General features: G+C 46.7%; 1 protein-coding gene across 1 annotated transcript in view; it reads left to right on the plus strand.

The window, feature by feature from the left end:
- Positions 1 to 16,746, plus strand: part of NENF (neudesin neurotrophic factor) — a 160,125-nt gene extending 143,379 nt beyond the window's left edge. The window contains exon 4 of the mRNA XM_069608531.1: positions 2,022 to 16,746. Within this exon, the coding sequence (XP_069464632.1) occupies positions 2,022 to 2,198 (177 nt within the window). The 3' untranslated portion in view covers positions 2,199 to 16,746. The remainder of the gene's footprint in view (positions 1 to 2,021) is intronic.
- Positions 16,747 to 25,348: the final 8,602 nt, after the last annotated feature.

Here is a 25,348-nt window from a genome sequence, read left to right on the forward strand (position 1 = left end):
AAGGAAGGCACCCCGTTCAGGCTTTCCCAGTATAGTAGAAGGCAGCGGTCTGAAACAAGGTGTTTGGCTTGGCAAGTGTTGGTGCAGCAATCTTCCAATGTGTCCGTCTGTCCTTTGGTTTCACTTGCTCAAGGTCTTCTCCTCTTATTCAGATTTCAGGCATTGGGCTGTCCCAGCCCCCCTATAGAAGTGACCTGCAACTTCATAAAAGTGGAGGCAGTCCTAAAGGAGGCAGCTTGCCACCTCACAATCTGCTTAGCAACAGGGCATATCCTGCCTGAAGTGTTGATTGGAACCAGACGTTGCTAATTCCCAGTTTCAGCTCAGTTCATGCACACGGACATCACTGACCGGAAGTCCAGACCTGGATTGTCTCAGTGTGTGCAATTTCACACTTGAGCAGGAAGTAAGGATGGACAACAAAGATGGCACAAAGAACCGGTATTGTACCACGAGGAACAGCAGTTTTGAGTATATGGTAATTGAGAAGGCAATATCGCACTGACTAAAGGCGTACGGTTCTGCGTTGGGAAAAGAGAAAAAAGGTTCACTGCCACAAACCTGCTAAGTACACATCACAAATGTAACTGGGGTGTTACTTAAAGTGAAATACAAGGGACACAGAGTATCCCCGTATCACTCAACTGAAGAAGTGAAAAACAAAGGGAGGTACGTTTCCTGCACTGGTAGCCATAGGGACTCCCTATTGCACCACACATGAAACGGGAGAAGCAGGTGAGGGAGGCAAAAGGGTCCAACCCACCCCAAAAATCAGTTGCATCTAACAGAAAGCAGATGTGCTGGGGGACTCGATTGAAGTCAATTGAGGAAAGTTGCAAAATGAAACTTTCCTAACCCTTCCCCCCGCACCCCTCCCCCCCCGCTGACTACGGACAGGAGAATGTAATCCCCCGGGGTGGATTTCTTTTCCATTCAGTTATGCTTCCCAGACCATCAGCATTGCAATGTTTGGAACCTGGCCTATGCTCTGTCATGGTTACTCATTATGTGGCTCTCCATGTGTTTTGGACTACAACTTCCATGATCATTCAACATTGAATGCGCTACGTGGGGATGGTGGTAGTTGAAGTGCAAAACATCCGGAGGTCTGTGTGCGGGGGGCTTAAAAGGAGCCACAGGATAGGTGGGTTCGATGTACCCAGACTCTAACCATCCTTAGGACTTCTTAATGCGAATGAAACGCGTATGCTGAAACGTTGGTTAAAGCAATACCTGTGAGGATTTCCTTTTCTCTCTGCACAAAGCAGGGATTTCCATTGTCGCCTGTACATTGCAATGCATAGTAAGCCCTCCAGAAAACTAACGGAAATAAATGTAATCTAAATTCTAAAACTTTTTAAGTCGTAAAAAAGCTGATTCATGAGAAATTCATTACTTACAATGCCTTAACATGTTAACGCAGTTTTCTGGTGCTGTAATGCTTATTGATTCTACTTAAACTGTTTGATTACTCATCTTCTGAAACATTGTATATGTTAACGAAGAATGTGTATACTCGTGGGATCTATTTTACGATTCTGGGATAAAATTAATGTCTAAGGATACATCTACAATTACTGTAGTTAAGGTTAATTTCCCCCATCCTCCTGTGCTGGATGAAACCTGGTAGCAAGTTAGGGGCTGAATATGTCTTGGTGATTGTAAACCTGTTGATTTGACTTGGACCCACTTGCAAAATTAGGCTTGGACCCGCCCTAATGCAATTCAAAAAGGTGCCAAAGACCCTCATTAAAGTAGAGCATTCTTCATGCATTGTAGCAACCCCTAGTCCAACTTGCCGACCCACCTCGCATTGCTCCCAATTACTGCTCCTGTTGCTTAATTGTTTGTAACACAGCCCTGCTGCAACATGTTCCCCTTTACCTGTATTCCTATTGACCAATTGTTGCACTGCACCCCGCTGCTCCGTGCTTCATAAATACCCCCAATTAAAGGATGGTCAGTTTCATTGCTCGAACATTGCATTCATCAGCCACGTTCCTTTTTTCCTTCTCTCACAGACCGGACTCACAGAAGACCAGTTGAAGGCTTTGGATGACATTTTCGATGACGTTTACAAGAAGAAATATCCCATTGTTGGGTACACATCACAACGTATTCTCCTTAAGGATGGCAGCCCTAATCGCAATTTCAAACCAGAGGACCAACCACATTTCAACATCAGGGATGAATTTTGATTTGCTTTGAATGGGAAATCATGTGGATTACGATAAACTGCATTTTTTTTTCAATATCCTTTTTATAGAAGAGCTCCCTTACCATAGAGCAATATTCGCCTTTCATGGCATGTTACCTGATGGGTTTTCCAAAATTAGAGACTGGATTTAGCCCACGAGCTACTAGTGGGATACCTCTGTGATGAATTTTGTTGTGCTACTAATTATTCTGTTCCGGTGCCTGAATAGAGTGCACTTAAAAGCAGTATTACTATTCAAATCCTGAAGTCATTGAATGAGTCAGGGATTCATTAATACACAATCGCTGTCATACATGCTTTTTGGTCTGGTCTTTTGAAGGTGTATTCTGCAATGGCTCATAAAAGCAATTGCATTTCTTGTTTTCTAACCCATTTTGAGTTGCTTGATGTCTCACCAGTGATGTATTTTAAGTTCTGTACAATCACTATTCTGATCCTGTGCATCCTCTCATTATTGGCATGTTGATTTTTATGTAAATTCTGGCTCTCGCTAGCATGCCTATTCATAAAAATAGGCAAGCAGAAACACTAAAAATGAAGTTGTGACAAAACGCAGCAAGTAAGATCCATATTTGAGTCTTGTAGAGTATGGGAAACGCTCATTTGGATAGAGGATGCAGATTCTCCAAAAAAGTGCAACTATAAAAAGTGCTGAGAAAGTGTTTTTTTATTTGCACTTGTTTGTGAAATGTGCAGGTACATTTATTCTCAAAGGTGACCTGTGCATTTCTTTGCGGCTGGCAGGCAGCACAAAAGATGTAGTGTCCAGCTCTTGTATACATTAGTGTCGAGAGCACGCTCCCGACACAAATACATGACAGACTCCTGCACGTGTGAGTGCTCGGAGCACATTTCACGGTGGCGGCTCTTTAGAGGTCCATCTACATGCACCCTGACATTTATAAAATTGTTTTTGCCCAGATAAAAATAGGTGATTCCTGCTGGAAATGGCTGTTGGATGGATATATTAATTCGGTCTGACACTGAAAGAATGAATTAAGTGATTATTTGTCTCATTAATATTTGACCATAGAACATTCTTTAACAGTTGTCATTTCCTCTAGATCGCCATTAAGTTTTGCACAATAAATAAAGATTAGTATCTAGTGACATTCTGTCAGTTTATTTAATCATTGTTGGTTTTATGTCCTGAAATGCCCCCTACTCTAGTTGTTTTAGAAGTAAGGTGAACAAGGCTTCTGAATGAATAGCAGGATCTTCTTGGTTTATCTGTATAGATTATTCTATTATAAAATATTATTTTTTCTGTTTTTTTCACTTGACCAAACCACACAGAAGGCATCCCAGAATAGGACATTTGTGATACATTTCCAGTAGCACATTATGATAGGGGAATGTCCGTGATACTTGAGATAAGTAAGCCTACACCAAAATCACCATAAACCTGAAAGCCAGAAAGCTGGTAACATTCCAGTTTTAAATGGAGCATATTAACGTATACAGTCTTGTTTAAAACGTAACCAGTCTTTATAAAGATTGCAAATGGTGGCTTTACACTCCCGAGGTCAGTGAAAGATGGGTTTCAGATTTTTATAAAATGTGCAGTCGTCTGTGAAAAAGTTATGCAAGGGTGGGGTTGGGGGGTCGTGTTTATTTGATTCCTTTCAATGATTTTGAACTCGCAGTAGACCTAAATAGTTCTTGTTCAAAATCTAGCATCAGATAAATTAGTACTAATGTTTCTTCCTTTGTTGTGGCCCTTCTATACAGAACTTTGAAATCTCTTTGGAATTGGTGACAATAGAGCAAGGATTGACTATTTGTTTTCCAGACAATTGCAAGTTGGATTGAATATTTTGGTAATTTGGGGAGGATTACCAGTCTGTGGGGTAAACCATATTGTGAAACATATTTTTTTTGTCTGTGTATGTATTACCTTTATACTAAGATCCTACAATCATTAGTGTTTAGGTGGGATGATGTTAACTAGCTAGTGCAGCAGAATAGTTCTCCTCTTCTTATGATATTAGACAACTTGAATAGCATTTAACTGTAAGTCGTAATATACATGTTCTCATTGCTCTCACCAAACTTGTATACCGCTCTGAATCCGCTAAATGCGGCTTGAAGTGCTTTATGAAGATAGACATGTTTGAATTGTTGAATAGTCCCTTTATAGTTAAGGTTGCCTATGGGAAGGGAAATCTCACATTCTCATTCTATTTTCCATTCCATTTAATCATGGTTAAAGTAGCTTTTAGTGAAAATTGTTTTGAATCATGATATGGGGGGGGGAGATTAAAAGCCAGATAAAAGACCACTAAAAAAACAGCAGTTTTATTTTGTGTTGGTGTGAAGTGGGGGTTGTTGGTCCTGTTTTAACAGGAAATGTTGTGTACAATCTGAGGAAGTAGTACTTTAAAGACAGAATATTTGAGACCAATCCTAATTTCAAATGGATTGTGTCCCCCCACGGATTCCTCATTTTTTATATATCCATATCCTGCTTTGCAGTCAAGGAAAACTTCAACAGCAGAGGGTGCTGTGCAGTATCGAGTCGATGTCCCTCAATGGTTACCATTCCTGCATCCGGACGTGGCATTGATGATAGTATGAATAGCACTCATCGCGCCCGTTGCCTCAGTTCCGTTTTTCTGCATGCACAGCATGGTTTAAGAACGGATCGACTAGCCTCAGCAATCTCTCAACTAACGTTTAAATAAATCATGATGTCTACACCGAAGACGGGTTTCAAGAGATGTGCATACTGTGATTTGAAGATGTCTATCACTGATCTGCACAGGATTTGTCCCTGGTGCCTCAGCAAAGAACATGAGGTCATAGAGTGCGGCTCCTGCCAATCGATAACCAGCAAGGCCTTGAAGGAGAGAAGATCTAACCTCACACTATGCCGGTCAGTCTCCAAGTCTCCATCTTGCACACCTTCAAAAAGGAAGTCTTCCGAAAGTAGAAGCTCCACCAGAGATGAGTCTCCCAGAAGGCCCAAGAAACGATCTTGACATTCCAAGCGGTCAAGATCCAAGAACGATTCATGTCACTCTTAGCTTTCATCTAAGAAGTTGAAGAAACAACATCATTGTTCCTCATCCTCTGACTCCTCGCCCGACAAGCATTGGGTATGTTTTCCCGATAAAACCGCTTCTGCAGCCGAATGGGAAAAGTTCAGAGAGAAGATGGAGGTCTTTTTGAAGGCGCCCCGTCCTGGTCCCTCGAAAGAGTCAAAATAAACTGTTCAACCCAACGCGTCCTCCAAGACAGGAAAGGAATCTAGCAGCGCTTCGACCTGCGCCTGAAGATCCCAGGGATGTTATTTCGTGTAGCTTCAACCATGGAGACTTCATTGAAGCAAAAAGCTCCTGTGACTTTCTCCTCAAATGAGTCGAAGGGCCCTTCGACATCGACCATGGAGATCTGTTAGAAAACCAAATATAAGACTTGATTTCTTCAGGTCCTTTGGGTCCATCTTCGAGGAGGGGGGAGGATGACGTTGTACCCTTGGGGAAAGGATGTTTTGGAACACCCAATGTTCCAGAGGAGTTGGTCTTGGACTAATCACGGCTTGAAGACCTAGCCACTTGTCTAAAAGAAGCCAGTGGTCTGGATACCTTTCCTGAGGTGGAATTTGGCACTCCAGACATACACTCCCACCTTAATGCAGACTACAGAACGGCAATGAATCAGGTGATTGAGCATTCGGTTTGGTGGCGTCCTGCTAAGGACACTAACCAGGAGGACCTAATGGACATTGTGGATAGAGGCCCTCCTAGAGGCCTGTGCTGTCCTTCCATACAGCACTTAAAATAGAAAACTGGCAGAAACCAGCCGCCATTCCTGTTGTAAATAAGGATTTGGTGAAGGAGTACAGGCCGCCTTCTGTTGATCCCGACTTCTTCTCCAGGCACCCTTCACTTGAGAGTTTGGTGGTGCAGGCAGCTACTTCAACCTCAAAGACTGCAGCCCCCTGCCTCCTTTCCGGATAGGGATGATAGAAAATACAATGCACTGGCTAAGAGCGTATTCTCTGCTGGAAGTATGGCACTGAAAGCCATTAATGCATTTTGTGCTCTGACAAAATACACCTAAACATTATGGAATGTAATTTCGAGGCAGCAGAAAACATTCCTGAAGGGGAGATGATGGATGGTTTCAACAATCTCATCAGTGATGGCAAGGAGGCATCCTGTCAGTCTCTTCAGTAAGGTCTTGTTGTGTCAGACTGCGTTGGCCAGCGTATGGGCTCCAGTGTGGTAATCGGATGTGTGCTTATGCAAGTCTGGGTTTGCCCCCGATGTCCAATCAAGGCTCCTGTAAATGTTGTTCGATGGGTCTGACCCTTTTAGGACCTAAGGCAGACAACAACTTAGAAAAGCTCCAAGCTTCTGCGAAATGTTTAGGGGCAGCCATCCGTGAGCCACAACAGCAACACCCATCTATGCAGGCTTAGAGAGGGCATTCCTTTAATTATTACTCCTCTCTGGGCCAAAAGGAAAAAGATCAAGCTACAAGAGAGAACAAAGGGGGTTCACACATGCCCGGAGAGGCCGTGGAGGAAACATTGCTCAGGTAGCCACCACCTCACTGCCCTATTTCGCAGCTCCAACACCTCTTAGCGCTTTGCTCACAGAACCCCGGTGGGAGGCAGGTTGACCTAGCATCTCCAAGAATGGCATTGCATTGCTTCAGATGCATGGGCACTACATACGGTGGTCCAAGGGTACTGTCTCCCATTTCTACAAAGACTCCCTGATAGTCCCCCAACTGAGCAAACTATTCAGGAACCAGATCTGCTCCTCCTACAGGAGATTCTTTCCCTGTTGGAGAAAGGTGCAGTAGAAAGGGTACCTATAGCGGAAAACAGTACCAGGGTTGGAATCCCACCTATTATCTGGTTCCCAAGAAAGACCGAGGACTGCGACCCAATGAAGAACCTCTTGGGTATTAGGTATGGTATATTCCCGAAATAGTGCAGGAGCCTAGGTAGGACCACCATCTTTAGCATTTCCCCCCGCCCCATCATTGCCAGGGGCAGCTTCACCCGGAATCTCATACAATTCTCAATTTTCTTAATGGCCACCTCCGTGTTGGACCTATGCGCTTCTTCCACTGTGTGGTACACGTCTATCCCAAGATAACGAAAGGTCTTAACCGCCCACGGTATCTGTAACACCGGGAACTGTCCCGCTGGAGTCCCTTTATAACTGCCTAACGGGAAAATGCTCGATTTTTGAGGATTCACCGCAATACCAGACAGCCCCGCATATCTCTCCATCACTTCCAGGATGTACTGGAGATTCTCAGCAAGTACAGCAGCAAATCGTCCGCATACAAGGAGATCAAGTGTCGCTCCCCTACCCCAGCGATGCCTATGATATCATATTGTTGTCCAAGGTATATTGCTAGGGGTTCCGGGGCCAATATATAGAGCATTGGGGACCATGGACATCCCTGCCTGGTGCCCCTACTGAGTTGCCACCTTTCAGATATCAATGTTCCTGTTCTGACTCTGGCCAACGGTTCACTATATAGCATCTTCGCCCACTGTATATAATCCAGGCCCCATCCCATAGCCCACCAGGGTCGCCATCAGCCATGGTCACTTGACTGAGTCGAAAGCTTTAACTGCGTCCAAGGACACAATTGCCATTTCGTCCTCGTTCCCATTCCCATACTCGATAACCCATTGGAGTCGTCTATGATTATTAGTTATATTTCTATTTGGGACATAGCCTGTCTGGTCAGGGTGTATTAGTTTGCTAATAACTCTCCGCAGTCTGTTGGCCAAAACAGCCGTCAATATCTTGCTGTCCTGGTTCAACATTGACAAAGGTCTGTAGGAACCGCAACTATGCCCAGGCTTGTTGGGCTTGGGAAGCGGTATTATGTTCGCTTCTCTAAGTGACTCTGGCAGCCTTCCCGTCTCAAACGCTTCATTTAACATTTCTAACATTGGGGGGAGCACCTCTTCTTTATATACTTTATAAAATTCACTTGGGAATCCATCAGCCCCCGGAGTCTTACTAGTGGGCAGCTGCCTCACGACCTCTTCTAGCTCCGCCAACGTAATCGGTGCATCCAGCTCCTCCCTCTCCTCAACGCTTATTTTAGGCAATCCTATGTCCTCCAAGGTTTCTGTTATCATCGCATGATTCCCTCCCTCCTCATCCCCATATAGCAACCTATAATATTCTGCGAACTCCTGATTGACTCCCTCTTCCGTCTTCTCTCGTTATTGTTCGAGAGGTTATACAGACTTTACCCGAAAAGGGCTTTTGGCTTCTACATTTCTAGGATTGGAAATGCCAGGCAAGATGACCAACTGTTTACTGGTTATACCAGCCATAGTCTAGGCCAAGCTGTGAAGCTTTATCGCGTTCGATCATTCTATGCATTTCGGAGTGCTACACCATTGCAGGAAAAGATGTCCCTGAAAATCTAAGACCCCAATCCAGAAAGGGAGTGGCAACCACTTTGGCTCTCCAAAGAGGTGTTTCAGTCCAGGACGTTTGCAATGTCGCAACTTGGTCCTCACTCCACACTTTCTCCTTGGACACTCTTGTCAGGCCAGGACGCTCGATTTCAAAGAGCGGTTTTGCACCATATCAATTTATAATTGGAACATTCTACTAAAATCCACTTCTCCCACAGCCATCTACAAAACTGATATGGGAGTCTAAGATGAGGAATCGATGGGAGGACACAATCCATTAGAAGAACAAATTATTTACCCTTGGTAGTGTTCTGTCTACTAGATGTTCCTACCAGGGATTCATCATCGCCCTCCCAGCCTGCCCCTTTGACTGTGGTTAGATTTTCCAATATACTTCTCTCTTTCAACGTCCATGTGGGTTATATAAGCCTCAAGTCAGCTGTGCAGGAAGAGGGAAAAACTAAGAACTGAGGCAATGGGCGTTAGTTAGTTGGTTCCGCTGGAGTCTGTGCAGCAGACTCCTACAGTCCGTTGTTCCAACACTTATTTAGAGTCTTTCACTCATTCTCACTTGCAAAGACAACATCTCCACCTCAGGGTTCAGGTTGTGGTTCCCCAGCACTGTTTCTTCTCCCTCCCCAATGCTTCCAGCCAAAACTAGTCCTCCCCACTTTGTGTGCATTTGCTGTGCCTTGTTCATTCCCTCCCCATTGGTTTGTTTGTAATCTCCGGAGCCCCCTTCACATTATTCCCATGTGGCCTTTCTGGGTCATACTTCTCTAGGAAGGCCGCCCAATCCATCTCTTTTTTGGGGTCAGGTCATGTATTTGTCTAGTCAACTGTTCCATTCTGCACAGATCCAGAGCTTTTGAGGCCCATTGTCTTTCGCTCGGAAGTCCCTCTCTCTTCCATCCCCCGCCAGGCACACCCTGGTCACTAACAGCAGGTAGTGAGGCATATGTGGAAGCTTTACCCAACCACCTTCCACTGTCTCCATCCCAAACACCAATAAGGGTTCCGGGTTCCTGTCCACCCCCTCCAGTTCCTTTATCCACCCCAGGATCTCCTTCCAGTACCTCTGTACCTTCACACACCCCCACCATATGTGCCAGTAATCTGCAGTTTGCCTGCACTTTCTCCAACAGTGGGGGTCGCCCCTTGGTACATCTTTGATTTCCTCACTGGGTCCCATTGCCACCTATATAAAAGGTTGAGCCCATGCAATTTATATTGGCAGGCCACCGAAGAGCGGTGTGCACTCACACATAACCTCCTCCACTGGTCTGTTTCCAGTTCCATTCCCATATCTCCTTAACATCTTTTCCTAAATGAATCAATTTCCTCCCCTGCGCTTCCAACAGAGCCTGATACAATTTGGATATTAGGCCTCTTGTACCCCTCTCTGTGTTCAATATCCTCTCTGTGCCCGTTAGATCCCTTTTGCAGTCCCTCTTTCCTTTCCTCTGCCATTAGTACCCCTTTAAGCTGCAGGTATTTAAATACAGAGACTTTCCCTATTCCCAGGGCCTCTTCCAGTTCCTCTAGGCCAATAAACTAATTCTTCTTTAGGACCTGTCCTATTCTTTGCAGCCCTGCCTCGTACCAGTCCTGCAACCTCTTGTGGCCCGGGATGCGATCCCATATAGGGGGGGGGGGGCATATGTGGCTTAATGGTGAGGGACACGTTATGACTCCCACCATTTCCTTCTTGATTTTCCATAGTGGGCCCAGTATCCTGTGTGATTGTATCCTTCTAGGGGCTGCCGTCTCTGGCACCCAAAGCCATTCCCCCAACGTGACCGTTCTAAATAAGTGGTTCTCTATACCCACCCATTGTTTTTCTTTGTCCATTCTTAGGTGGGGGGGGGATCAGGGCTCTGAATTGAGCCGCTCTGTAATAAGTACGTATATCAGGTAGACCCACCCCTCCTTTTTCTTTAGGCTGCACTAGTGTTCTCTATGTCACTTTTTGTTTCCTCCCTTGCCATAGAAATCTCCCTATCCTTCTTTTTAGTTCTATAAAGTGCGAATCTGGCAACTCTATTGGTAGTGCCTGGTATAGATACAACACCCTGGGGAGAAGCACCATTTTTATTACATTTAGCCGACCTAGCCAAGAAAAAGTGAGTTTGGGCCAGGTTTCGAGCTCGCTGAAGAGCCTTTGCAAAAGAGGGGGGTAGTTCCTCTCATATAGATTTTCGAGCTCTGTAGGTATCCTTACCCCTAGATATCTTATACTATCCCTTTCCACTGGGATCCCTAGACCTTCCCATTCTATACTTCGTTCTCCCGATAGCTCTTGGAGTGGGAGGAGGGATGATTTATTTACGTTCACCTTGAAGCCTGACACCCTCCCGTATTCTTCCAGTACCTCGAATACCCTTGGGACTGAACTCATTATCGCTGTGAGGTATAACAGTATGTCATCGGCATACATACTCACATTGTGACCTTCAGTTCCCATCCCAATTCCCTTTATCTGGTTATCCCTATGCATTTTCTTTCCCAGCGGTTCCATTGTCCGAGCGAACAGCAGGGGCGCCGGGGCATCCCTGCCTAGTTCCCCTGACCAGCCTGAACTCTTGTGACTTTGTCCCGTTTACGACCACCCTTGCTGTTGGTCCTGAGTAAATTGCCCGATCGCGCAACACATTTTATCTCCCACTCCTATCTTTTGGAGTATGGCAAAGAGAAGGCCCTGCTCAACCCTATCGAAGGTCTTTTAACGCATGGCCCCTCGGGTCTCCCTTAATATGTTCCATAAGATCTATGGTCTTCAGAATCGCATCAGGGCCGTGCCTTCCCGCTATAAACCCCATTTGGTCCGGGTGAACAATTCAGGGTAGATTCCCTTCTAAGCGTGTCGCTAGGATTCGCGTACATGTTTTCTCGTCAACGTTTAAGAGCGAGATGGGCCGGTGCGATGAGCACTGAGCTGGGTCCTTTCCTTCCTTCGGGATAACTGATATCAATGTCCTGTTGAACTTTGCCGGTTCCTCTCCTGAGTCTAGGATTTGGTTGTTTAACTTCACCATATGCTGAGATAGGACACCTATGTATTTTTTTTATAAAATCCTATAGTGTATCCATCTACTGTCAGTGCCTTACCATTGGGGAGGTGTGATAGCGCGTCTTGTACCTCTTCCCCTGTTATTGGGCTTTTTTAGGTGCTCTGCTTCTGGGCTTGTGAGCCTGGTCAGTGTCACTTCCCTCAGGTATTCCCCCACTTCTGCTTCCCCGCTAGGGGCTTCGGTCTCAGTTTCTCATAATATCGGGCAAATCTTTTGGTGAAATCTTTTGGCGAGTCCCTACTTACCCCTTCGAGGCTCACCAACCCTGACACCCACCTCTCTGCTCTCTGAGCCCATAGCCTCCCGCTAGCAGCGCATCAGCCTTGTCTGCTTTTTCATAGCATGTCTGCTTGAGTTATCTCAGTTTCCACAGGGTTTCCCTCCTCCCTAGCGCTTTCAGCTCAGCCCTCTTTGATAACAACTCTTCTCTAATCTCATCCGTGTTCCCTTCCGTTGCATGCATCCTCTCCTCCCCCCTCCACTAGCTCCTTCCTCAATCTCTCTTCCCGGAGTCCCCTTTCCCTTTTCTGCCTTGCACGCTCTGATCAGCAGTCCCCTCCAGGTCGCCTTCCCTGCATCCCAGACCACTTCTGTGCGTACTTCCCCCTGTATCATTTATTTCAAAATATTCCACTATTGCCTTGGCCAGTTGGTCCGCAAAAAGAGGGTCTCCCAAGAGTGATTCATGTCAGCACCATCTGCTATCTGGTCTGTGCAATCCTTCAATATCTAGGGACATGATCACAATATCATGGTCGGTCCATCCCACTGGTCTGATGCTACTACCCGTCACGCTCATGCCCTGGTCCTTATTTAAGAACAAATGATCGAACCTTTTGTATGTTTTATGCCGGACTGAAGAAGGTTCTACCCTTCCTCGTGGGTGCCAACTTCTCCACACATCTACCAGGCCACGCGCCTCTATTGCCCGTCCAAAGTGCCCCAGCCTATCTTCCCTTCCCTCCACCCTCTCCCCCATCGTGCTTCTGTCCCAGGTTTCATTTGCCCAAGAGTTGAAGTCTCCCCCTATGATGTACAGGTCAGCTTCATGTCCTTGTATTGCGTTGAGTGCATTGTCGATAAATTGTGCTTGCCCTTGATTGGGTGCATACATCGCCACCAGCAGTATCCTTGCCCCCTCCATGTATCGGCAATCTGCGTCTAACAGACTCGTGGCCTACGTTGTTTATGCAGCACTATGCCGACACCCTCTCCTCATATAGGACCTCATATAGGACCTGCCCTCTTCCAACCCCCCCTCCCTCACAACTAGTGACCTTTGTCTGGGAGTTTAGGCCTTTCACGTTTTAATGTGCCCACAACCCGACCCTTTTTTTATTTCACCCTTTCCCATTGTGGCTGTACCCCTGCCCTTCTTTTCCTCCTTTGCATGGTTAGTGACTCTTCCTTTTCCTTTCTGTTATCTTTGTTGAGTTCCATTTTAACTTAAATGGCGTTCCTTTCCCCAGGGCCTCCCCCGTTACCAAAACCTCCTTTTAACATTGGTACAGTATCAGTATGTAACCTTAACTTGTTGTGTTCATAAAGTTATTGAGCCATCCTCTCTCCCACAGAGGGCCACTTTGGAGCAGTCTATTGGCTCCCTCCAGCAATCCATTTTCATACTTTGCCTTTTCAACCCGATTGCGTCATTTTTCTCACTAACCTTCACACAGTCTTTCCCCGGGGTCGTGCTCCGGTGGCTGTTCTGGCATCGTGGGTGTCTTGCAGGGTGACGGTCCATTCAGTCTCATATATGTTCCTCCCCATTTGTCCTCTTCTTCTCCTCCTGCGGGCCGGGTGCAGATCTAGACTGTTCCCTGCTTGTGGACGGCCCTTGGGGGCACTTTGGGGCTGAGTCGGTGTCAGCTGTGATGTGACTCAGGGCCTGCTCTGCTTCGTCCGCCGAGGTTATACAGTAGTCCACTTCTGCTTCGAACTGCAACGAAAATGGGTAGCCCCATCTGTACCTTATGCCTTTTTGTCGTAACCACTTTGTGAGGGGCCTACAGTCCCTGCGCCTGGAGAGTTTAAGATTGGATAGGTCCTGGTAGATCGTAACTTTTGAGCCTTCAAAGTTCAGTTCCCTCTGTTGCTTCGCCCTGGTTAGGACATCGGTTTTATCCTTGTAGCTTAGGAATTTTGCCACAATACAACGGGGGGCCACTTCCATATGGTTTGCCTCCTCTGTGTGCTCTCTCAAGCTGCATCTGTTTACCTCCTTCTGCTTCAAAGAGATATGGTGTACTAGGGCCTGTACTTTCTCCTCCACTTGCCTCCGAGTTTCTCTTAGTTTCTTTGAGTCCCAGTATCCTTATGTTATTGTGCCTCTCTCTATTCTCCAAGTCATCCATTTTGAGCATCACTTCTTCCCGAAGCTCTAGCTCTGTCAGCCTGGCATCTAGCCTCATTTTGACCATGTCTGCATTGAGTTGGTTGTTTTCGAGGCCCCCACTTTGCTCTCAACCGTAGTCATCCTGCCTGTCAGTCAGCCAGTGAGGCTTGTATGCCTCCCCTGAGGGCTTTGATCGCTGCCAGGATATGTCCTGAGTCCTCCTTTGTTGAAGACAGGGACATGTCCATCTCTGTCGTCCTTTTGACCTCTCGGGCCTTCCTGGTCGCTCCCCCCTTGTTTCCCTAGTTATGGCTGTTCATCTGTATCTTGTCTCCGCTCCGATCGTCCCCTTTCCTCTTTGTTTCTCTCTCCTTCTCTTCCGTCAGTCGGGAAGTTGTCCTCTGTTCCTTCCTCTTAGCCCCCAACTGTCCGCAAGTTACTGTTTCTTCTGCTCTCTTCACTGGACTATGGCATCTCCCTTCACTTTGTCCTAATCACAGCCTTTTCCCTTCTCCACCTCAGCACCTGTACCTTCTTCCGCTATGTTGTCCGTGCGTGGTGCATTCCCCGTTGCGCCTTTTCGTTGGGAGTTGCGTATTGGGTAAACTTTCTGCTGAGCGGTGGCTGCGGTTTTCTTACTACTTTAGTCTCTGTGTGTCTTGGCCAGATCTCCCCTCCCCCTGCATGAAGCCTGATGGGTGCTGGGTAGTCCTCAATCCTGAGCACATTCCCCTGCCCCCCCTGTTTGTGCACTTTGGGCCTGCCGTGGGTTCCGAGACTGCTCTCTGTTCCTTTTCCTTCCCCCTCCTTGTCCACTAGCTTATGGGCTGGCTGCCTCCACCTCCCAGAGCCTCCTTCTGCGTTGACTTCTTGCTTCACCCACTCTGTTTGGCCTAGTAGCTTGTCTTGACTCCCATGGCCCCATCAGCGTATCAAGTTATTGGTTAGATGTCCCGGTGCCGAGGAGCCTGGGTGGGGAACCCGCTGCCTGCTGTCTTCTGCTCCAGCCCTTTCCAAGCTGAACCGGCTTAGGGTGGGTTTTCCCCTAACTTAAATGTCTTCCATCACCGCACAGGCAGCAGCTCTCCCTTTCAAATGAGCTGCTGCGCTGTGTATTTCAATGGCTCTGATCTGTCCACGTGAGTCCAGTGCCTTGGGCACCCAAGGAGTACAGGCTGAATTCCTCACAGGATAACAAACTCCCTGTTCCGTCCTGCTGCTGCCTCACGAACACCCCTCTGGGGTTGTTAATGTTCCCTTGAGGTGCCGGCCTCTGCATTGGCATGTTGTCTTCCCCCTGGGTGCTCTTCTCTCCAGCTATCCTTCTGTGCACTGCCGTCCGCAACTCTGATAGCGTAGCTGTGGGAGGGGGTGGGGGAGGTGACTGTACCTGGGTTGCTGTTCCGTGCTGATCCGGTGAATGCTTTTCTGACCCGCTTTTTTCCCGGGCTCCTCCCCCCCCCCACGTCTCTCCGCTCCGAGGGGCCTCTTTTCACCCGCCGAGCCAAGCGGCACCTTCTTAGCTGAGTTGTTTCTGCTTCTAGTTGTGGTCGCTCTACTGCCGGCTCCTCACTGGTGACTGCTGCACCGCACTATTCTTTCACCCAGCTAGTCTCACAGCGTTGCGGCCTTCTGTAGCCTGAGGCAGGCACCTTCCCTACTCATCGGTGCCCCGTGTGCACGCCGGCTCTCCTCAATGTTGTCTCCTCAGCGCCTTGCCACTCCTGGCCTCGGGTGCGAGATGCCCCTACACTGTGCTGTTGTGGCTGCATCCGATTCCGAGCCGCTCTTCACTTCTTCTGCCTGTGGGCCTTCCCGCACCTCTCAATACTCTGCTACCCGCTGTCTGCCAGCTCCACAGGTTCCCCCTGCCATCACCTTCACTCCAACACCTCTGCTTGTTTTCTTATGGGTAAAAAGTGCTCTGTATCATCTCCTTTTGCTGGAGGGAGCGGGAGCTATGTGCCTATGCAGCCATTTTCTCCCACGCCCCCTAGTGGTCTCCCCAGTGCGTGCTTTTTATCCCATCATCGACCTGTCTAGATGCGGGAATGGTAACCGTCGAGGGACATAGACTCGATGCTGCACAGCGCAGTCTGCTGTCAAAGGTTTTTGAGACTGCAAAGCAGGATATGAATATATCTAAGATGAGGAATCTGTGGGAGGAACATCCAGTAGAAAGAACATTACCAGGGGTAAGTAACTTGTTCATCACAAGCATCGAGGACATCAAAAGGGTAGAAGGGCGCAATACAAGACCACTTTGGATTACAATTGATGCATGTAAGAATAATGGTCTGTGTTAGACCTAGAGCACTTTGGGCAAAGTTGTGGGAAAAGTTGTGTAGTGTAGTTGGAGGGGCAAGTCTTGTTGTCTTGAAGAGGCGAAGGGAAGCACCTCTGTGTGATTTTAGTGTGAATTGGGAGCCTTGTAGTATAGCTCGGTGACAACACGCTTGTCTTGGAAGCAAGACAACGCAGAGCAACACAGGTTCAAATCCCGGGTCCGTGCTTAGAAACCGTAATTACTGTTTCACGTATTGTGTAATAAGTCGACTCAATAAGCTAAATGCATGGTTTTGGGTCTTAATGCCTTAATGATATTCCTAAGATGTGCAACCCTCTTTGAACAATGTTCTCCCAGCACTAAGTGTTTAATGGACTGTAACATCCTTAGTGGTTCACACAACTCAATAAAAGAATAAGAAATGTGTTCTGCCGTTCAATATCTGTGTATGTTAGTTCAAATTGTTAATGCAATGTTTTCTGCCATAAAGTTAAAATCTTACTTGTTTTATTTTGGCTTGTATTTGTACACCAAATGCCTTTACAGAAAAGGACTGTAAACCTCTTTGCAGTACTATATGCATCGTAGCACATAAATGACAATTCATGTTATCTGAACTCGGCTGCTTGCATATTGATCATGAACCAAAGGGTCGGAGGTTACCCCTCTCGCAGAAAACGGTGAATATATCATCATGTAGAATACACTACATATAGAATTCTGACATAAGACACCCAAACCATGGTTCCTTCGGAGTCCAGCCTTCCATGGATTACCTTAAAACTAGGCTGTGGAAAGTCTGCGACCAGCCCCAGAAAAAACAGAGAAGCAGGAATTCTACACAAATATCTACATTTACAACCCAATTACATATAGTTAGACAAACCACGTGAAGCAGAGTACAACACGGACAATACCAAAGTTATGTCGTAATTGGTTCATTGTGCTCCAGTGGTAATGCTAGCAAGCAATAAAATCAAAGAATACTTAAACTCAAGTGAGCTTACTGAATGGGAAAACTCAATCCGGCTGGTGTTAAAGTACCATAACGGGACACTGTAGATTGCCTCTGAAACCAAAAATGCTTGTGAGGACTGTTGTCTCTACAAGTATAGAGAGCAGTTGGTCATGTGCTGCAAGTGGATCTAGGGATCGGGACCTCAGATACCTGCACCTGATCTGTTATTTATTTTTTTTTTTTTAAACGCTTTTATTTTTCTTAGCCCCACTGCTTGCTTTCCCATCTTAAGGTCTCTTACAGCTTCTTTTTCTTTTTTTCTGGTTCAAGTGGAACTAGGGCATGTGACCTCTGTACCACCCACTACATTAGCCCCTCCCCTTCCTTTCTTAACTCTTAAATCACTAGTTATAATTCGCCCAGGCTAAGCAAAGGGCAGATTAAGAAAGGGGCCATTCCAGTTAAGAACTGGAAAGGGCCAGACAAGTGCTCCCTGCATCCTAGGTCAGGCATCAGCATTTGCATCACACATCCCTGACCCCTTTCTTTCCCCACCCTTAAACGAAAACACATCGGTACACATCCCGCGTGCACACACTTCGAACACACACAACCCTATCTACATCCCTCCCACCACCTCAAAAACACACGCAACCTCATGCTCCTCAGTCCACATTCTGCAGTACATCATGTAGCAGACATTGCAGACTTCCTCACCACTCGCAGCCCTAGATGCAGTGTTCATCAGAGACATGGGTCACGCCACGTTCAACACATCCTAGATGTCCTCATCGCTACAGGCCACAGCATTCAAGACAAGATGCTAAGGGAAGTCTGGCAGAGGTGTCGATATTATCCACATGACTTCCTGGATGTGCATCCTCAGTAGCTCACCAGACATGCATTCATGGAACTCCTCAGTTGCCACTTCATGACCAACCCAGATCAACAAGGCCTTGCTTGCGGAAATCACAGATCTACTCGCAACAACATCCATCAACAACATAGCTAAGCTCTTCCTCACAGACATTGGCATACCTGAGACCTAACCCACCAATGGCACCAAAGAGACCATACTATAACTGCCCCACACCATGGACATCCAGCAACTAGTCAAAGAAACAACACACAACAAAGGCAACACAGTTGACCTGGTATTCACCACCGCCTCCAGGCTTTGTACTGGCAGACCCTGCAGCTATAGCCAACCTGCTCCACTGCACACCTCTCCCCATCAGAACTTTCTCTTGTATGCAGTGTATGGAAATCTCCACCTTGGGTTCTGTGTCAGACCCCTTTTGAGAATGTTCATGCCCAGCTGAGGGCACTGAACCAAAACCTAACAGAAACCATGAACATCCATGGACTACGGAAGCATCGACTCAAAAAACCTAAGCCCTCAACACATTGATGTACACAGGAATTCGTCGACATTCAGTGCGCCATCCACAGAAAAGAAAAGCTCTGAAGAAAATCCCACCAGCTAGAAGACCTTGAACCCTCCAATCAGCATGCAAGACACTCCTCACTATAGACAAAGCAAACTACTACCCAACAACCATCATGGTAGCATCAAGCCAAAGCAGAGGGTGCTTCCAGTCTGTGAAACGGTGCGTCAACCTTCTGCCAGACCCTGCAATATCCCAATACAATGTTATCAAATCCTTCTTTGCAGACAAGATAAAGCAACACATTCGCAGCTCCAAACACACCACTGATGCACCACCCATACCAGCCTGCAACATATCAAGATTTACATAATTCGGGATTGTTAATCTCTGAAACTTGCCCCAAATTCTTGCAGCACTCAAACCCACCAATTACAGAGATGATATTCTCCTTTCCTACTTTGTGGCCATCAAAGGTAAAGCATGCACACCACTTCCCAACATCAACACATCCCTCACACTAGGCACCTTCCCAAATGCACTGAAAACAGGACAAACTCCCTATTGCTGAAGAAACTACGACTCGGCCGAGATGAACAGGCCAACTATCACCCCATCACACATCGTCCCTTCCTCTTCAAAGTGATTGAGAAGATGGTCACCATCCAATTGCACCACAATCTCCTACAGGACGACCAATATGGTTTGCAGCCATGATGCTGCACAGAGACCACCACCATCCAAGTTATCAATGATTCTTTGCACATCTTGGACAAAGGTGAACCCTAATTAGTCATCCTCTTGGTCGCTTCTGCCTTTCATACCATTGACCATGAAGCCATTCTCAACATTCTCACCACGCACATAAGCTTTGACAGAACAGACCTGCAATGCACTTGCTCATACCTCTCCAGCAGAAATGTACTTTTCTAGATGAGGCCCAAACTGATCCCAGCACCCCCCAGTAACCTGCAGAGATTCACAGGGTTCCTTCCTGTCCCTGTCATCTTCCAGCTGTAAATGGAATCTCTGGATGAAGTTCTCGCCAATGCTCACATCAAGATATGCCAATATGCAGATGAAACAAGTGTTGTCTGTCCCTCATCCAAACCTGTATGTCAAGTGCCTATCAGAACCCTACTAGACAGCATTAATTATCTTGGGAAACCCCACCAAGCATGCTCAGATTAGATTGACCGCTCCACTCTCATCCATTGCAAATACTCTCTATCAATTGTGCCCTTTCATTCAAAACCTACATTGTCAGGAAGTCCGAAGCAGGTTGGTACTGGCTTATCCTTCTTTGCAAATTTGAGCATTTAATCCCTGCTCCAATTTCTAGAACAGTTGTCCAAGCACTAGTCCTCTCACATCCAACAGTGGCAAAATCCTACTTGCCACTTTGGCCCCTCTGAAAGCTGCCCGACCTCCTCACAGAACTTGAGAAAATTAGACCACATCACTCCTTCCTCAAGCAGTTGCACTGGCTACCCCTTCAAGCATGCATCATGTTCATGACTGCCTGCATCTCCTACAAAACAGTCCCAAAACAAACACCACTCTACTTGGCTCAGAAACTCAACATAGGACTGTTTCTGCTATGCGCACTGTATCTGGAACAAATTACCAACGTGGATGAGACTGGCCCCTGCCACCCTATACATCAGCTAGGACCTGAACACCCTGTTTCTCAAAGAACATCTTGTCAATCACTGATCGCTTCACTCGCCCCTTTCTCCCACCAGGAATGGTCCCTTCCCCTGCTCCCCCTAGCCATACCAGCTCCTCTTTTACCCCTCCAATGACTTTTTGCCTCCCGTCTGTACAATGCTCCATTGTCTCATATTCATATTGTATAATTTAAATACATGCATACACACCTGAACAACTCGCCTTCCACCCAGTGGAGTGACCAGGACTCTAACAGGATAATTGGCAGAGCTAAAGGTCTAGGGGATGACATAGTCCCCTTCTACTGAGCTTTCCTGGACTGGCTGACAAGAGGGGCTGCAAGTTTGCCCCCCCCACCCCCACACCTATAGAAGGTTCAGCAGGCCAGGAAGTTCTTGGTTACTCTTAAAATAATAATCATCATTTTGCATTTATATAGCACTACGAACCCTCAGGCATCTGAGCGCTGCTTTTTATTACCCACGGTGTGTGGTGCTCATTTATCGACCTCAGAAGGATGAAAGGCTGAGTTTGGCCCTGCTGGGATTCCAACCTGCATCAGCAGGCTCTGCACAGATGTGAAAGCGAGCGCTCTAATCACTGTGCTATCTGACTGGTTTATGGTCTATCATCCATGCTTTCAACTTGCTGTGTGGGGTGGTTTCCACTGACAAGATGATGAGCAGCACTGTCAACGAAGAAATTGACTTGAGCCTAGGTTAGGGCAGATTGAGCTGAAGGATGCTTGCTGTGCCAACAACTCTTGTACAATCATACATCCACAGCAAGGGTTTAAAGCACTTGCACGGTAGGATTGCTACAAGGCCAATATGACAATTATTGTTTTTGTAGTTTTCTTTCCTACATCCCCAAATGTGTCTTGTGGTGCCTGGAACCACATGTGTATAGGCGCCATACATATGTCCAATAAATAAAAAAAATTAAATAAATCTGGTGGTGGCCCCCTTGGTCGTATGCAACGAGTTGCAACAACGTGCGTACCCTTGTGGATGATCCCTTTGCTGCTTTCAGGATTACCCTCCGGATCCATGGGCCCATCTATCCCTCCCCTGCCTTCTGGGAGCCTACATGTAAACGGAGTACTGAACCACAAAAGGGACAGCATAGAAAGATGAAAACCTCCTTTTAGTCTGTGATAAAAAGATATGGTGGTACAGAAAATAATCCCTCAAAGCAGAACTGTAATGCCAAATTGAACTCCAGGCATTTATAATGGCATGAACATGGCAGAGTCTTCAGGAAAAAGTGAGTGGTTAAGCTTTTTTTCAAAAAGCAAAATCTAACTTGAAATGAATTCTACATACTCCATTCTTGATTATGTCACTCTTGACTCGGGCTTAGCAGTCACAGAAATAACATTCTGGAGCTAGACCTAGTGTACAGCGGATGGAAATTCCCAATCACTCAGCCACCAAACTTCCAGGATTGCCGAAAGAATGATCTCGAGCCCAATTCATCCAACATTACATTGTGTACTAACTGACAATTCTCCAACTCTGCCTTGGAAACGCACCCAATTAGCACAAACCTTTAGGAAATCTCCTCCTCCCTTATGCAGAACTATTGCCCACCTAATGTGACTATAATATACAATGGGTTGAACGTTTTAAATTAACCCGGTATAGCCATGTTGTGATGGAACGACTACTGCTCTACAAGAGCAGAGGAATGAGCAGTGGCTAAACCACCTCTCTAGATCCACTGAAAGTTTAGTAGTCGCATGAGCATATCGCAAAAGTGAAATGAGCACAGCCCAACAGTATATCTCCTTCATGTCTCTTGGTATTGTGGGCCGAGGGTAGGGTATGATATGATCTGATATGGCATTTATAACGCGCCTATACACAAGTGTTTCAAGGCGCGACGAGGCAGGGGGGAGGAACAAGGGGAGACAGACAACGATCCTACTAGGCCAGGTGTCATTCAGATCGCGCAGCAAGTGCAATGGTAGAGGGGACTGGGAAAAGTGCAAGGGGAAGGGGAGAGGGGAAAGTGCAGTACATGGTTAGTAGAATACAAGATAAATAATAGGGCCAGCTGGTAGCAAGTGCAAGGTAAGTGCCAGGCGAAGGGGCTGTAGGATACAGAGACAGTCCCGTAGTGCAGGTAGGCAGTGCAGGGAAGAGTGGCTGGGCCAAGGACCGAGATCGGTGAGTGGCCCAGTTGCAGATTCAGTGCAGGTTCAGTGATTTTAGCAGGGGAGAGAGGGAGAGAAAGCGGAGGCAAAGAGGAAGGTTTTGAGGTGCTTCCGGAACCGGAGATGGTTCTCCTCAAGTTTCAGGGAGGCAGGAAGGCTGTTCCAGAGGGAGGCCCCTGCTGCGGAGAGAGATCTACCCCCAGCTCATTGCTTGGAGAAGCGGCTGACCCTGAGGTAGTTGGAGGTGGATGAGCGAAGAGCTCGAGAAGGAAGATATTTAGGAAGAGAGAGTTGAAGGTATTTTGGCCCAAGGCCCCAGAAGACCTTGTGGACAATGCAGAGGGTTTTGAACTTAATCCTCGCAGCCACTGGGAGCCAGTGTAGTGATTTCAGTCCTGGAGAGATACGGTCCCTGGGCTTGAGGCCAGGGTAGGTTATATTCTCAGGAGAGGTGTGAGCTCATATTGTTATAGAACAAATTATATGGTTGACCCAAAATGGAGAATGTCCAATCAAAGGTCTATAAAACCAGAGACTTTAATGAAAACGGTCCATGCACACAACTAATTAAAAACACTAAAGACCTATCCATGTAAAGGAGATGCAGAGAATGCAAACTTTGAGAAAAAAGGGGCACTCTGAAGACGGTGCAGGGAATTGATTTTAGAAGCACTTGTCAATGCTCAAGAATATCTCTTTAAAAGGCAAAGAAGTTAGACTTAAAAGTCACTAAGGTCTTTACGGGTGGGTCAGGTGGTCATGTCCTCTTCAAATACCTTTATGTTCTGGGGGCTCAATAGCTTTGAGCCAGGCTTCTAAGAACTTCCTGAGGCAGTGAATACGCATCTTGTTGGTCTGCTGGTCGACTGAGGTTCAATAAGCGATGTGGTCCAAGCAGCAATGGCATATGGCACAAAGAATCTTCGGACAGGAAGGCAATGTCTGGGGGTCAGTGTAGCTCAAAAACAAATTGAAGCAGAAACCTGGGCCGTGGACTGTTTCTTGATTTCTGGGAGACCGACTCTAGGGTTGAGACCCTTCTTCCACCCGTCCCAACCAGGAAGGCTATAGAGTGCACTTGCAGTGCTTCAGTCTCCTCCAGGGGCAGGGGGGCCAGTATATCAGTTCCTCACTTGCAGTAGGCCTTGCCCACAAAGCAGATTCACCCAAACTTTCCAGGGGATGGTTAGGGAGCAGAGATTGCCTCTGTCTTGTATTCACTTCTATCTCAACCTTTATGGCATAGGACTTTGGAATAGGCTGCATTCGCAACACACATCCATTGAATGTTTCTTCAAGAGTGTCCAAAGATGAATCCTAGTAAAGGCAAAAAGCTAACGCCGATTCGTCAAAAGCATGCCTGTTGCCAAGGGTCCTATTCCAACCCAGACTTCTGTAACAAGTGCCTTCTGTCATCATACCCAGAGTGCTTCACCTGCAGGAAGTGAGGAGGGACAGGAAGTTGTAGAGAGCCCTAGTAGAAACCAAAATGGTGGATCCCTTCTACTGGTCGACTTTTTCTTGGGGTACTCTATCTCAACTCCACTCTTATGTCTGCTGACTTCAAATGGACAGTCAAAAAGGTGATGGGTGGAAGGTTTTGAATAAATCTGCACCACTGGCAATGCTCTGGATAACCTTCCACACCACCGTTATTTTTAGCTAGTCTGCGCCACTGCAAAAGGGGGTCCAGTCATATGCAAATCAGTCGGGTACTGCCACCAATGGTGGCAGCCCAGCCCGAACTGCTAGGCCAGGTACCCAATGCATGAAAATACAAGCAACCCCAGACATGTTCCAGCCTAGGGCCTCCTCAGCGTGGTGTAGCTTGATTCCCTTTGGCGCAGCGAGCAAGGGACCCATGCCTGGGCATATCCTATCTCATAGGGTGACAAACGACAACCAAAAAGTGATGGGTGGAAGGTTTTGAATAAATCTGAACCACTGGCAAGGCTCTGGGGAACCTTTCAGACCACCGGTTTTAGCCCATCTGCGCCATTGGACTCCTCTGTCAGCACTGCCTTTTTGACGTACCGGTTCCCAAGGGACATCCCGGAAGGATTCCTGTGACCTGGGAGTAAGAGGTTGGCCTTCATCTGGGAGGATCACAAGGCAGCTTCATTGCCATTGCTCCACATGGCTGTTGTGGCAACACCCTGGCTAGATGGCTAATACATATCAGTTCTAGCTAAGGGTGTCCAGTTAAACGATCGAATACAAAACGTTTGAATGCAAAAGGTGAGAGTCAATAGGATCGAAAACAAAAGGTTTGAATTTTTTTTTTGTTAATTATATATTTCTTTTGGGGTTCCGTATAGGTAAAACAAGTGGTTTTTACCACAAAAACAGGGTTTGGGAGGGGGACCCCCCAAAAGAAAAAGAAAACATTTTGAACCTTTTGTTTTCGGTCCTTTTGATTCAAACCTTTGACCTATAACCCTAGCTAAGCACTGCCCACCAAGCTCTTGCTAATATATCATATGTTGTGGCTGTAGAATTGTATGATCCTAGTAGCCACCATTCCATAAGCAGGCTTGGTTAATATTTCCAGTTTGGCATGCCACCGGGCTGACTAGGATGCACCGTTATCAGATATCAGTAATCCGATGTGCAGACCACCTCTGTCCCTTGTAAGTTTATATTTCAGCAGCTGTCTGGAAGGCACACGTGACCTTTGAAATCAGTGTGCTGCCACCTCAGGGCTGGAGCTGAGGTGGTCAGAAGAGGCATGGGTGCACTATAGTTTTGGAATGAGTCTAATTAGCGACCTTTCTTTCAGAAAAAGAATTGCCCAATTATTTTATTTCATATCCTTTCATATGGCATTCCAGAACACACATGCAAATCACTGTG

Source organism: Ambystoma mexicanum, chromosome 4q, assembly GCF_040938575.1.
Source record: "Ambystoma mexicanum isolate Mex_15411 chromosome 4q, UKY_AmexF1_1, whole genome shotgun sequence".
Taxonomy (NCBI): domain Eukaryota; kingdom Metazoa; phylum Chordata; class Amphibia; order Caudata; family Ambystomatidae; genus Ambystoma; species Ambystoma mexicanum.